The sequence below is a fragment of the Hyperoodon ampullatus genome (assembly GCF_949752795.1).
Source record: "Hyperoodon ampullatus genome assembly, chromosome: 2".
NCBI classification, from domain to species: Eukaryota; Metazoa; Chordata; class Mammalia; order Artiodactyla; family Ziphiidae; genus Hyperoodon; species Hyperoodon ampullatus.
In genome coordinates, this window is record NC_136915.1 from 110,022,501 (window position 1) to 110,037,732 (window position 15,232).

Below are 15,232 nucleotides of genomic sequence, written 5' to 3' on the forward strand. Positions count from 1 at the left end.
AGCCCGCATGCAGCAAGGAAGACCCAATGCAGTCAAAAATAAATAAATAAATAAATTTTTTTTTTTAAGCTGCCATAGCATGTGATGTATCGCATTCATTGATTTGTGTATATTGAAGAATCCTTGCATCCCTGGGATAAATCCCACTTGATCATGGTATATGATCCTTTTAAAGTGTTCTTGCATTCTGTTTGCTAGTATTTTGTTCAGGATTTTTGCATCTGTGTTCATCAGTTATATTGGTCTATAATTTTCTTTTCTTGTGATGTCTTTTTCTGGTTTTGGTATCAGGGTGATGGTGGCTTCGTCAGATGACTTTGGGAGTGTTTCTCCCTCCACAATTTTTTGGAAGAGTTTGAGAAGGATCAGTGTTAACTCTTCTCTAAATGTTTAATAGAATTCACCTGTGAAGCCATTTGGTCCTGGAATTTTGTTTGTTGGAAGATTTTTAATCACAGTTTCAATTTCATTACTTGTGATAGGTCTGTTTATATATATATATATATTTTTTAAGATATATATATATATATTTTTAATGCTTTTCTTTTTTTTAAATTAGTTTATTTATTTATTTGACTGCATTGGCTCTTTGTTATTGTGCGCAGGCCCTCCCCAATTGCGGTGATCGGGGGCCATTCCTCTCTGCGGTGGGTGGGCCCCCCATTGCAGTGGCCTCCCCTGTTGTGGAGCACAGGCTCCAGGCACGTGGGCCTCAGTAGTTGTGCCACACAGGCTCAGTAGTTGTGGCACACAGGCCTAGCTGCTCCGCGGCATGGGGGATCTTCCCGGACCAGGGCTCAAACCTGTGTCCCCTGCATTAGCAGGCAGACTCTTAACTATTGCACCACCAGGGAAGCCCTGTTTATATTTTCTAATTCTTCCTGGTTCAGTCTTGGAAAACCGTACCTTTCCGAGAATTTGTCCATTTCTTCATGGTTGTCCATTTTATTGGCATATAGTAGTTTGTAGTAGTCTCTTATAATCCTTTGTATTTCTGCAGTGTCAGTTGTGATTTCTTCTTTTTCATTTCTAATTTTATTGATTTGCATCCTCTCCCTTTTTTTTCTTGAAGATTCTGGCTAAGGGTTTATCAATTTTGTTTATCTTTTTGAAGAAGCAGCTTTTAGTTTTATCGATCTTTGCTATTGTTTTCTTCATTTCTATTTCAATTATTTATTCTCTGATCTTTATGGTTTCTTTCATTCTACTGACTTTGGGTTTTCTTCTTCTTTCTCTGGTTGTTTAAGTGTAGGGTTAGATAGTTTATTTGAGATTTTTCTTGTTTCTTGAGGTGAGATTGAATTGCTATAAACTTCCCTGTTAGAACTGCTTTTGCTGCATCCCATAGATTTTGGGTCATTGTGTTTTCATTGTTATTTGTTTCTATGTATTTTTTATTTCTCCTTTGATTTCTTCAGTGATCTCTTGGTTATGTAGCAGCACACTGTTTGGCCTCCATGTATTTGTGTTTTTTACAGTTTTTTTCCTGTAATTGATTTCCAATCTCATAGTGTTGTGGTCAGAAAAGATGCTTCATACAATTTCAATTTTCTTAAAGTTTCTGAGGCTTGATTTGTGACACAAGATGTGATCTATCCTGGAGAATGTCCCATGTGCACTTGAGAAGAAAGTGTATTCTCCCAATTTGGGTGGAACGTTCTATAAATACCAGTTAAATCTATCTGGTCTATTGTGTCATTAAAAGCTTGTGTTTCCTTATTTATTTTCTGTTTGGATGATCTGTCCATTGGTGTAAGTGGGGTGTTAAAGTCCCCTACTGTTATTGTGTTACTGTCGATTTCTCCTTTCATGGTTGTTAGCATTTGCCTTATGTATTGAGGTGCTCCTATGTTGGGAGCATAAACATTTTTAATTGTTATATCTTCTTCTTGGATTGATCCCTTGATCATTATGTAGTGTCCCTCCTTATCCATTGTAACAATCTTTATTTTAAAGTTTCTTTTATCTGATATGAGTATTGCTACTTAGCTTTCTTTTGATTTCTATTTGCATGGAATATCTTTTTCCATCCCTTCACTCTCAGTCTGCATGTGTCCCTAGGTCTGAAGTGGGTCTCTTGTAGACAGCATATATATGGGTCTTGTTTTTGTATCCATTCAGCCAGTCTGTATCTTTTGGTTGGGGCATTTAATCCATTTACATTCAAGGTTATTATTGATATGTATGTTCCTATTACCATTTTCTTAATTGTTTTGGGTTTGTTTGTGTGGGTCTTTATCATCTCTTGTGTTTCCAGATTAGAGAAGTTTCTTTAGCATTTGTTGTAAAGCTCATTTGGTGGTGCTGAATTCTCTTAGTTTTTGCTTGTCTGAAAAGCTTTTGATTTCTCCATCAAATCTGAATGAGATCCTTGTTGGGTAGAGTAATCTTGGTTGTAGGTTTTTCTCTTTCATCACTTTAAGTATATCCTGCTACTCCCTTCTGGCCTGCAGAGTTTCTGCTGAAAAATCAGCTGATAATGTTATGGAGATTCCTTTGTATGTTACTTTTTGTTTTATCCTTGCTGCGTTTTTTTGTTTGTTTGTTTGTTTGCGGTACACGGGCCTCTCACTGTTGTGGCCTCTCCCATTGTGGAGCACAGTCTCTGGACGCGCAGGCTCCGTGGCCATGGTTCACGGGCCTAGCCGCTCCGCGGCATGTGGGATCTTCCCGGACCGGGGCACGAACCCGTGTCCCCTGAATTGGCAGGCAGACTCTCAATCACTGCGCCACCAGGGAAGCCCCTATCCTTGCTGCTTTTAATATTTTTTCTTTGAATTTAATTTTTATTAGTTTGATTAATATGTGTCTTGGTGTGTTTTTCCTAGGGTTTATCTTGTATGGGATTCTCTGTGCTTCCTGGACTTGGGTAACTATTTCCTTTCCCAGGTTAGGGAAGTTTTCACCTATAATCTCTTGAAATATTTTTCAGACCCTTTCTTTTTCTCTTCTTCTTCTGGGACCCCTATAATTCGAATGTTGGTGTGTTTAGTGTTGTCCCAGAGGTCTATGAGATTGTCTTCAATTCTTTTCATTATTTTTTCTTTATTCTGCTCCTCAGCAGTTATTTCCTCCATTTTGTCTTCCAGCTCACTTATCAATTCTTCTGCCTCAGTATTCTGTTATTGATTCCTTCTAGTGTATTTTTCGTTTCAGTTATTGTGTTGTTCATCTCAGTTTGTTTGTTCTTTAGTTCTTCTAGATGTTTGTTAAACATTTCTTGTATTTTCTCAATCTGTTCCTCTATTTTATTTCCTAGATTCTGAGTCATCTTTACTATAATTACTCTGAATTCTTTTTCAGGTAGATTGCCTATTTCCTCTTCATTTATTTGGTCTTGTAGGTTTTTACCTTGCTCCTTCATCTGTAACATTTTTTTTTTTTTTGCTGTCTCATTTTTCTTTCTTTCTTTTTTTTTTCTTTTATGAGTGGGATTGTGTTCCTCTCTTCCTGGTTGTTTGGCCTGAGGCTTCCAACACTGGAGTTTGTAAGCTGTTGGGTAGAGCTGGGTCTTGGTGCTGAGATGAGGACCGCCATCAGACCTCACTCTGATGAATAGTCCCTGGGATCTGAAGTTCTCTGTTAGTCCACTGTTTCGGACACAGAGCTCCCACCACAGGAGCTTCAGCCCCACCACAGCTCATGAACCAAGATCCTGCAAGACATGTGGGGCAGGAAAAAAAAAAAAAGAGAGAGAACAATACCAATGTAAAAACTAAAATTAGACTAGGAAACTAACAGATATGTTAGAAAAACTATAAAAATAAAAATATAGATGAATCAAAAACCAGAAGGTAAAACAGTACCACAATAGTAAAAAAGAGGAGGAGGGGAAAAAAGGGGGGGGGGAAGGCTTGGCTGTGGAGGGCAGGGCCTAAGCAAGGGTGAGGTTTGGGTGGTGGGTGGGGCCTATGCTTGGGACCCACAAGGCTGGAAAAGGCACTGGAGACTGTGGGTGGTGGGGCATAGGCTCAACAGGAACAGAAGGGGCCCAGGTGTACCCCCCACCCCTGGTCTCAGAGGGTGGGCGACCTCACCTGGCAGCCCAGCAGGCTTCCTGGGCTCGAGTGGGTGGGGCAAACACCATCCACTCCTCTCCTGCTCCTCCTGGAGGGCCCCTTCTGCCTGCCTCTCCTGATCTCCTCAGCCTCCCTCTTATACCCCCAGGACACACGCGGCCTGGAGGAGGGTTTGGAGGGAAGACCGATATCACTGATAAATATAGATGCAAAAATCCTCAACAAAATACTAACAAACAGAATCCAGCAACACATTAAAAGGATCATACACCATGATCAAGTGGCATTTAACCCAGGGATGCAAGCATTCTTCAATATATGCAAATCAAACAATATGATACACCACACTAACAAATTAAGGAATAGAAACCATATGATCATCTCAACAGATGCAGAAAAAGCTTTTCGTAAAATTCTACATGCATTTATGATAAAAACTCTCCAGAAAATGGGCATAGAGGGAACCTACCTCAACATAATAAAGGCCATATATGACAAACCCACAGCAAGCATCATACTCAATGGTGAAAAACTGAAAGCATTTCCACTAAGATCAGGAACAAGACAAGGATGTCCACTCTTGCCACTCTTATTCAACATAGTTTTGTAAGTCCTAGCCACAGCAATCAGAGAAGAAAAAGAAATAAAAGGAATACAAATTGGAAAAGAAATAAAACTGTCACTGTTTGCAGATGACATGATACTATACATAGAAAATCCTAAAGATGCCACCAGAAAACTACTAGAGCTAATCAATGAATTTGGTAAGGTTTCAGGATACAAAATTAATGCACAGAAATCTCTTGTATTCCTATACACTAATGATGAAAAATCTGAAAGAGAAATTAAGGAAACACTCCCATTTACCATCGCAACAAAAAGAATAAAATACCTAGGAATAAACCCACCTAAGGAAGTGAAAGACTTGTTCTCAGAAAACTATAAAACACTGATGAAAGAAATCAAAGTTAACATAAACAGATGGAGAAATATACCATGTTCTTGGATTGGAAGAATCAGTATTGTGAAAATGACTATACTGCCCAATGCAATCCCTATCAAACTATGGCATTCTTCACAGAATTCTTTGGTATTCTTCACAGAATTAGAACAAAAAGTTTTACAATTCGTATGGAAACACAAAAGACCCCGAATAGCCAAAGCAACCTTGAGAAAGAAATACGGAATTGGAGGAATCAGTCTCCCCAACTTCAAACTAGACCACAAATCTACAGTAATCAAGACAGTATGGTACTGGCACAGAAACAGAAATATAGATCAGTGGTACAGGATAGAATGCCCAGAGATAAACCCATGCACATATGGTCACCTAATTTACGACAAAGGAGGCACGAACATACAATGGAGAAAAGACAGCCTCTTCAATAAGTGGTGCTGGGAAAACTGGACAGCTATATGTAAAAGAATGAAATTAGAACACTCCCTAACACCATACACAAAAATAAACTCAATATGGATGAAAGACCTAAATGTAAGACTGGACACTATAAAACTCTTAGAGGAAAACATAGAAAAAACACTCTTTGACATAAATCACAGCAAGATCTTTTTTGACCCACCTCCTAGAGTAATGGAAATAAAAACAAAAAATAAACAAATGGGACCTCATGAAACTTAAAAGCTTTTGCAGAGCAAAGGAAACCATAAACAAGACAAAAGACAACCCTCAGAATGGGAGAAAATATTTGCAAATGAAACAACAGACAAAGGATTAATCTCCAAAATATACAAACAGCTCATGGAGCTCAATATCAAAAAAACAAACAATCCAATTAAAAAATGGGTGGAAGACCTAAATAGACATTTCACCAAGGAAGACATACAGATCGCCAAAAGGCACATGAAAAGATGCTCAGCATCACTAATTATTAGAGAAATGCAATTCAAAACTATAATTAGGTATCACCTCACGCCTGTCAGATGGCCATTATCAAAAAATCTCGAAACAATAAATGCTGGAAAGGGTGTGGTGAAAAGGGAATCCTCCTGCACTGTTGGCGAGAATGTAAATTGATACAACCTCTATGGAAAACAGTATGGAGCTTCCTTTAAAAACTAAAAAGAGAACTACCATATGACCCAGCAATCCCACTACTGGGCATATACCCTGAGAAAACCATAATTCAAAAAGACACATGCACCCCAATGTTCATTGCGGCACTATTTACAATAGCCAGGACATGGAACCAACCTAAATGTCCATCAACAGATGAATGGATAAGGAAGATGTGGCACATATATACAAAGGAATATTACTCAGCCATAAAAAGAAATGAAATTGAGTTATTTGTAGTGAGGTGGATGGACCTAGAGTCTGTCATACAGAGTAAAGTAAGTCAGAAATAGAAAAACAAATACCATATGCTAATGCATATATATGGAATATTAAAAAAATGGTACTGATGAACCTAGTTGCAGGGCAGGAATAAAGATATAGACATAGATAAGGGACTTGAGGACACGGGGTGGGAGGGGGAAGCTGGGGCGAGGTGAGAGTAGCATCGACATATATGCACTACCAAATGTAAAATAGTTAGCTAGTGGGAAGCAGCATAGCACAGGGAGATCAGCTCAGTGCTTTGCGATGTCCTAGAGGGGTGGGATAGGGAGGGTGGGAGGGAGGTTCAAGAGAATGGGAATATGGGGACATATGTATGCATATGGCTGATTCATTTTGGTGTACTACAGAAACTAACACAGTATTGTGAAGCAATGATGCTCCGTTAAAGATCTATTAAAAGAAAAAAAGTTGTCATAGCATATCACCAGCATACTACAATTTATATTCTCATGATAGATTATAATAGTTACCTAAGAATAAGAAAAGAATGGTATGGGTGGCCTCGGCCTGCAGCGGCTTGAAGCAGGGTTTTGGTTCCCGGCCAGTGATTGAGGTCGGGTCGCGGCGGTGAGAGCACCAAATCCTAGGCACTAGATCAGTGGTCAGTGAAAGGTCCGGGCCCTGTGGCGTTGCAGAAAAAGAATTCTCACAAAGATGGAAAGTGGTGAAACAAGTATTTATTTGCAGAAAAAAGTGCAGTACTTGTGGATAGACACACGAGCGGGCTCAGAAAAAGTCGTGCCCTGGTGGCAGTTTAAATCACTTATATAGGGCATTCTTTCCAGGTTTCCTTTGGCCAATCATTTTGATTTGCCTGGTTCAAAGTCTGAATTTGGTATAGCTCAGGATTTTCCCATGTGTGCATGCACATCTCTTAGCCAAGATGGTTTCTACCGAAGAGGCCTATGGGTAGATTTGGCCACTTGGCATCACTCTCCTTTTGACCTCCAAGGAGACTTTCTGCGCATGTGTAGTCCGGGAGGTCTCCTGACTTCAGGAATGAGAAATATGCGGTCTTTTATCTTCTGTCTGGGCAGGGCCCAGCCTCCTCTCTAAATTGTCCTGTTATTCCCATGTCGGAGTATCAGTCCACAAGGAAAGAACTCAAACCATTTGCCCCGGGGGCCCATCTGTCTCCTGACTCATGGTATTGATACAAAGTTGAAAAGGCAGTTATTTATTAAGCATCTATATGCCATCGAGGTTCAGCAGGATATCAGGGGACTTAAAAGGACAAATAAAATAAGACAATGAAAAACATGACAGATTATCTCAGGTTGACCAATTTTTGTACAGTTATATCTATAGTACATTATTAACTTACTTAGCAAACTTTTCCCCAAGATCTGCAAAGTTAAAAAAGTAGATGAATCAAACTATATTTTCTGTTAGTACAGTAAATATACATTGATCATGACACACATTTCTACTGGTTACAGCAGGTAAAATTAAATTGTGAGAAAGTGTTTCTTCTTTCTTGAATTGTTATAAAACAAAGAGGTCCTCTAGATTTCTGGGTAAGAGGGATAACTAGCAATCCCACAGTGATTTCCACTATTTCTTGCCATCCGTATATATCCTTGGTCACCAAAGTTGAGGCCCCAGCTTTAGAAAAAGAAGTAACACAAAATTACAAATGAATATAATCAAATCACATTATCAACTTTTATCTCTTAGATTGCTTTTCTCCTAAAGAGATTATATATGAAAAGCTGTAAAACAAAATTAGAACAAAATAATATAATAACTTCCCCAGGGCTTTTAGGCAATTTTCAAACGATGGTTTGGTAGGTTTTAATGCTATATTAATGAATAGATTTAATACCTAAGGAAAACAATATAAGGTCCATCCTAAACCTTTAAATCCTCCTATTTCTGCAGGGAAAGAGTTTTATTATCCTTTCCAAGACCCCATCTTTAACTGTTTTTGCATAATAGGGATCATAGGTGATGATTCCCTGTCAAACTTCAATTTCTTTAGAGAGTGTCAATTAAGAAAGATTTTTGAGAGACGACTATGGAAAAGGCACAGGGCAGGGGATTCTCAAAAGGAGAGCTCTCAAACACCTTTTTGACCTGGAAGTGGAGCTGAGATAAGGTAAGACTTGCTCATAGTTAAAGCTGTAAAAAATGGAATATGCTACCTTGGGAAAAGATGAGCTCCCTGGCACTGGAAGTGTTCAATTAGAGATGTGCATAACTTGTCAGAGATGTTGCAGGGGGAATTCATGGGTCAGATAAGGGTTAGAGGAGATCAATGGTTCCTCACTTTTTCATTTCATGGACTTTGAGAATTTCAAAAAATTTTGCAGATTGACATAAAGTTACCAGTTTTTTTTTTTTTTTTTTTTGCGGTACGCGGGCCTCTCACTGCACCAGGGAAGCCCAAGTTACCAGTTTTTAAGTTAGCAAGTACAGACATTAAAAAAAACAAAACCCTTTATTATCACCATCAAATTGTAAAAGAAAAGACAGTTTAACACCAAAAACAAAACTTAAGAGGACATAACCTCTAATTTAAGTATAGTCCTTTGAGACAAATAAATTTAGATTTATGAAAGATTTACCAAAATATTCTTTTTTCTCCATTTTTCACATACTAGTGAAAAAATTGACAAAATTCTTGTAAGAGAAATGACTTGTGAAGTTTTTTTATGATTCTGAGATTTTATAATTGTAGGTGTACAAATAATTATAATATGAGGCAGAATTCATATTCTGTATGAATTGTGCTATAACTAGTATACAAATAAAAGCATGAAATACTGTGTTTGTATTTGGAGAGCATCAGGAAATTTAGTTGAAGGGAAAACTGAACATCTTTAGGGGAGTAGTGTGAAAAGAAGATAGAAAGTTGGTTTGGGGCCATATTGTGCGGAGCTTAGAACAGCAGACTGAAGAACTTGTTTAAGTCCATAGGCAGAGGGAAGCCATTGCAAACTTTTGCTCAGGACTCAAAGGAAGGTTGTGTTTCTGCGTGCAGTGGAGAAACTAAGAAATGCTGGACTACTGGAAGAAGACAAGTGGCATAATTTAAAATAACGGTGCTTCAATAGGCCTTAAATGTTCTATGTATCAGCCATTCACTGGACTCTTCCGGTCTTATTTCTCTCTCTCTTGTAGCATTTAACACAGTTGTCTACTCTCACCTCACTTCTCTCTTGGCTTTAAGATACTACTGTGTCCTGATTTTCTCTTCTCTCTCTGGTTACTCTTTCTTAAACTCTCTTATGGGCTCCTTCTTTTTTTTTTTTTGGCCGCACCAAGTGTCTTATGGGATTGACCAGCAATTGAACCAGGGCCCTCAGTAGTGAAAGCGCCAAGTCCTAACCACTGGACCTCCAGGGAATTCCCTGGGCTCCTTTTTTGATTCCTTTCATTTATTGCCACTCCCCTGCTCAAAATCCTTTAATGCCTCACCAACACCTTGAGAATAAAATCCAAACTCCGCTGTCACCTTTCATCAATGGATGCAGTGCTTTTTTAGTATCTGGTTTGATAAGCAAAAGCAATAATAAATTCTGGCTAAGCTATTATTATTAATATCAATAGCCACCACTTATTGAGCACTTTCTCTGTGCTAAGCAGCTTAACATATATTATCTCATTTAATCATCATCCTGTGAGGTAGGTATTATCTTCTTTTTACTAAAGAGAAAAACTGGCAGAGGTAAAGTGGCTTGCCTAAAGTCACACAGATGGTTAATTGTGAATCAAGCATTCAAATCTAGGGTTGTTTTATTCCAAAGCCTACTGTAACTTTTATACTATCTTCCTGTGAGAGAGGTAGTATGGGGAATGAAATTCAAACCAGAACATCCAGGATCTTATATAATTAGTATATTGCTATATCGTACTATCTAGTTATTTCACTGCCTAAAAACAAGGTAAAACATTTTAGATAAGCTGAGTTTAGACTTAAGTTCTGGTAATGAAAGTTGAATTGAGGCTCTTAGGAGTAGTAATATGAACTCAGTCAGTGAGAGCTAGGAGTCCCAGATCCCACTCAGTATCTGGACAAGATCAACTGTCCCAAACTTTGTAGATCCCAGACCTCTTTTTTGGCGGAGTACTGCTAACCTGTCTTTTAAAAATACAGCTGATTAAAAATCTCAAGCTAAGTAAACATTTGAGGACAAATTCTTGTCTTCAGAACTGTTCAAGGTCAGTTCCAAATGCTCATTCCAGTCCTTACCAAGTTGTTTATTTTTATCAACTCTATAGCCCTTTCACTCAAACTGTTCAATTCTGGGCAAGTTTCTTAACTCTCTCAGTATCAGGAGTTTCCTATTCTGTGTTATGGGGATAAAATGCCTATCTCATAGATTACCTTAAAAATTAAATGAGAAAATGTATTTAAAGTGCTTGCACAGTGTTTGTAGTAAATGCTCAACAAGTAGAGGTAGCTATTTTTGTTCTTATCTGAGTATAAGTCCATCTGATTTGACTCAAGTGGAGTCCATACCCTTTAAAAGTATGTAGTGTTTTTCTAGGGTGACCAACAGTTCCACTTTCCCTAGGATTGTCTTGGTTTTAAAAATAAAGTCCTATGGCCTGGGAAACCCCTTAGTCAGCGACAAAGCAAGATGGTTTGTCCCCCTACCTTCTCCCTGCATATTATAGACTACTAACTTATTAGATATTCTTTCTAAAATATATGCCAATTTCCTTTGTAATAAATTGCAGCCTTGAACTTCTTAGGCTGTGTCAGACACTATTCTAGGCGTTAGGATTATGAAAGTAAACAAGGTAGACAAAGTCTTTTTAAAGCCTATGCATTCTATATGGGAAACATATAATAAACAAAGAAGTACATAATATGATATGATATGATAAGCACTATAAAGAAAAATAAAGAGTAAGGGAATACAGAGTGTTGGGAATCCGGGCTACATTAAAAAAAATTTTTTTATTTATTTTATTTTATTTTATTTTATTTTTTGGCCATGCCGTGTGGCTTGCAGGATCTTAGTTCCCCAACCAGGGATTGAACCAGGGCCCAGCAGTGAAAGTGCAGAGTTCGAACCACTGGACCACTAGGGAAGTCCCCAGGGCTACATTTTAGATGGTGTAGTCAGGGGATGCTTATCTGAGGAAATATTTGAGCAAAAACCTAAGTAAACTGAAGGTGCAAGTGATGCAAAATTCTGGGAAAAGAGCTGGGAATAAGCTTAGTGTGTCTGGGAAACAACAACAGGCTAGTGTACCTAGATCTCAGTGAGAGAGGGGAAAGCAATTGGAGAGGTGGTTGGAGAGGCAGGCTGAAACCAGATAATGTCCTGCTTTTAACAGACGTGGGTCTTATTCTGAGTGTGAAGGAAAGCCATTAGAGGGTTTGGAGTAGAAGAGTAATAACATCTGCTTTCTGATTTTAAAAAGCTCCTTCTGGCTACAGTGTAGAGGATTGACAATAGACAAAGAGAGATGGACAGTGGCTTGAACTAGAGTGGTAACAGTAGAGATATTGAGAAGTGATAAGGTTTGGGATAATTAGTGATGGTAGAAATGACAGGATTTGCTGATGGCTTAGATGTAGGCTATCATATGAAGAAAGAAGAGATGGCTCCATTGTTTTTTGGCCTGGGGTAAGTGCTGTTGGCATTTACTAAGATGGGGAAAGTTGGGGCAGTAGCAGGGAGTCAAGAGTTCTATTTTGAACATGTTAAGTTAAAGAGACCTATAGACACACAGATGGTAGACTGCTGGACATGGAATCTGGAGCTCAGGGGAGAGATTAGGGCTAAAGATACAAAGGTGAGAGTCATCAGCACATACCTGGTGTTTAAAACCATGAGACTAAATGAGATTACTTAAGGAGTGAGCCTAGAGAGAGGGGGAACTGAGGCCTGGGGTAGTCTAATATTTATAAGCAAGAAGTAATAAAAGGAACTAAGGAACTCAGGAGACTGAGAAGTAAGTAGAGCAGGAAGAAAACCAGGAGAATGTGGTCCCCTGAAAGTCAAATAAAGAGTGTTTCAGAAAGGAGAGAGTAATTATATATTAAATGTTAAGGACAGGTAAGGTGAGATTTTGAAAACTGTTTAATGAGGCAAGATGGAAGTGAGTGGCAATCTAGGCAAGAGTGATTTCAGTGAAGTGGTGTAATAAATACCTGTACTGAGTTATAAACCAATATGCACGTTCTTAATCTCTTTATAGAGAAATCTCTAAGGAAAACCACTAGGCTATAACTTTTTTTCTTTTTACATCTTTTTTTCAGCCTTCAATTCCATGGAGAAGAGTCAGTATGTATGAATTTAATATAAATTCCTATAATGTTTAGTATAAAACATTTACCCTAACTCTACTTTAAGATCAGGCTCAGGCTTCCTTGGTGGCGCAGTGGTTAAGAATCCACCTGCCAGACTCTGGGAGGGCTCACATCAAGGAGTACTTCCCAGAACTTCTGCTGCCAGTGTCCTTGTCCCTGCAGTGAGCCACAGCCACCCCCTGCCTCTGCAGGAGACCCTCCAACACTAGTAGGCTACAGGGCGAGCAGAAGCAAGAAGAACTACAATCCTGCAGCCTGTGGAACAAAAATCACATTCACAGAAAGATAGACAAGATGAAAAGGCAGAGGGCTATGTACCAAATGAAGGAACAAGATAAAACCCCAGAAAAACAACTAAATGAAGTGGAGATAGGCAAACTTCCAGAAAAAGAATTCAGAATAATGATAGTGAAGATGATCCAGGACCGCGGAAAAAGAATGGAGGCAAAGATTGAGAAGATGCAAGAAATGTTTAACAAAGGCCTAGAAGAATTAAAGAACAAACAAACAGAGATGAACAATACAGTAGCTGAAATGAAAACTACACTAGAAGGAATCAATAGCAGAATAACTGAGGCAGAAGAACGGATAAGTGACCTGGAAGGCAGAATGGTGGAATTCACTGCTGCGGAACAGAATAAAGAAAAAAGAATGAAAAGAAATGAAGACAGCCTAAGAGACCTCTGGGACAACATTAAATGCAACAACATTCGCATTATAGGGGTCCCAGAAGGAGAAGAGAGAGAGAAAGGACCCAAGAAAATATTTGAAGAGATTATAGTTGAAAACTTCCCTAACATGGGAAAGGAAATAGCCACCCAAGTCCAGGAAGCGCAGTGAGTCCCATACAGGATAAACCCAAGGAGAAACATGGCAAGACACATAGTAATCAAATTGGCAAAAATTAAAGACAAAGAAAAATTATTGAAAGCAGCAAGGGAAAAATGACAAATAACATACAAGGGAACTCCCATAAGGTTAACAGCTGATTTCTCAGCAGAAACTCTACAAGCCAGAAGGGAGTGGCATGACATATTGAAAGTGATGAAGGGGAAGAAACTACAACCAAGATTACTCTACCCGGCAAGGATCTCATTCAGATTCGAAGGAGAAATCAAAAGCTTTACAGACAAGCAAAAGCTAAGAGAATTCAGCACCACCAAACCAGCTCTACAACAAATGCTAAAGGAACTTCTCTAAGTGGGAAACACAAGAGAAGAAAAGGACCTACAAAAACAAACCCAAAACAATTAAGAAAATGGTCATAGGAACATACCTATCAATAATTACCTTAAACGTGAATGGATTAAATGCTCCAACCAAAAGACACAGGCTTGCTGAATGGATACAAAAACAAGAACCATCTATATGCTGTCTACAAGAGACCCACTTCAGACCTAGGGACACATACAGACTGAAAGTGAGGGGATGGAAAAAGATATTCCATGCAAATGGAAATCAAAAGAAAGCTGGAGTAGCAATACTCATATCAGATAAAATAGACTTTAAAATAAAGAACGTTACAAGAGACAAGGAAGGACACTACATAATGATCAAGGGATCAATCCAAGAAGAAAATATAACAATTATAAATATATATGCACCCAACATAGGAGCACCTCAATACATAAGACAACTGCTAACAGCTCTAAAAGAGGAAATCGACAGTAACACAATAATAGTGGGGGACTTTAACACCTCACTTACACCAATGGACAGATCATCCAAAATGAAAATAAATAAGGAAACACAAGCTTTAAATGACACAATAGACCAGGTAGTTTTAATTGATATTTATAGGACATTCCATCCAAAAACAGCAGATTACACTTTCTTCTCAAGTGTGCATGGAACATTCTCCAGGATAGATCACATCTTGGGTCACCAAAGCCTCAGTAAATTTAAGAAAATTGAAATCATATGAAGTATCTTTTCTGACCACAACACTATGAGATTAGAAATTAATTACAGGGGAAAAAAACGTAAGAAACACAAACACATGGAGGCTAAACAATATGTTACTAAATAACCAAGAGATCACTGAAGAAATCAAAGAGGAAATCAAAAAATACCTAGAGACAAATGACAATGAAAACACGATGATCCAAAACCTATGGGATGCATCAAGAGCACTTCTAAGAGGAAAATTTATAGCTATACAAGAAACAAGAAAAACCTCAAATAAACAATCTAACCTTACACCTAAAGGAACTAGAGAAAGAAGAACAAACAAAACACAAAGATAGCAGAAGGAAAGAAATCATAAAGATCAGAGCAGAAATAAATGAAATAGAAACAAAGAAAACAATAACAAAGATCAATAAAACTAAAAGCTGGTTCTTTGAGAAGATAAACAAAATTGACAAACCATTAGCCAGACTCATCAAGAAAAAGAGGGAGAGGACTCAAATCAGTAAACTTAGAAATGAAAAAGGAGAAGTTACAACAGACACCACAGAAATACAAAGCAACCTAAGACACTACTACAAGCAACTCTATGTCAATAAAATGGACAACCTGGAAGATATGGACCAATTCTTAGAAAGGTATAACCTTCCAAGACTGAACCAGGAAGAAATA

The 15,232-nt window shown here is 38.3% G+C and overlaps 1 protein-coding gene across 2 annotated transcripts in view; it reads right to left on the reverse strand.

The window, feature by feature from the left end:
- Positions 1-7,886: 7,886 nt before the first annotated feature.
- Positions 7,887-15,232, reverse strand: part of CTSS (cathepsin S) — a gene marked incomplete at both ends in the record, with an annotated part of 28,128 nt that continues 20,782 nt past the window's right edge. For both annotated transcript variants that reach the window (XM_079696647.1, XM_079696648.1), the window contains one exon: positions 7,887-7,986. In XM_079696647.1, the coding sequence (XP_079552773.1) occupies positions 7,887-7,986 (100 nt within the window). The remainder of the gene's footprint in view (positions 7,987-15,232) is intronic.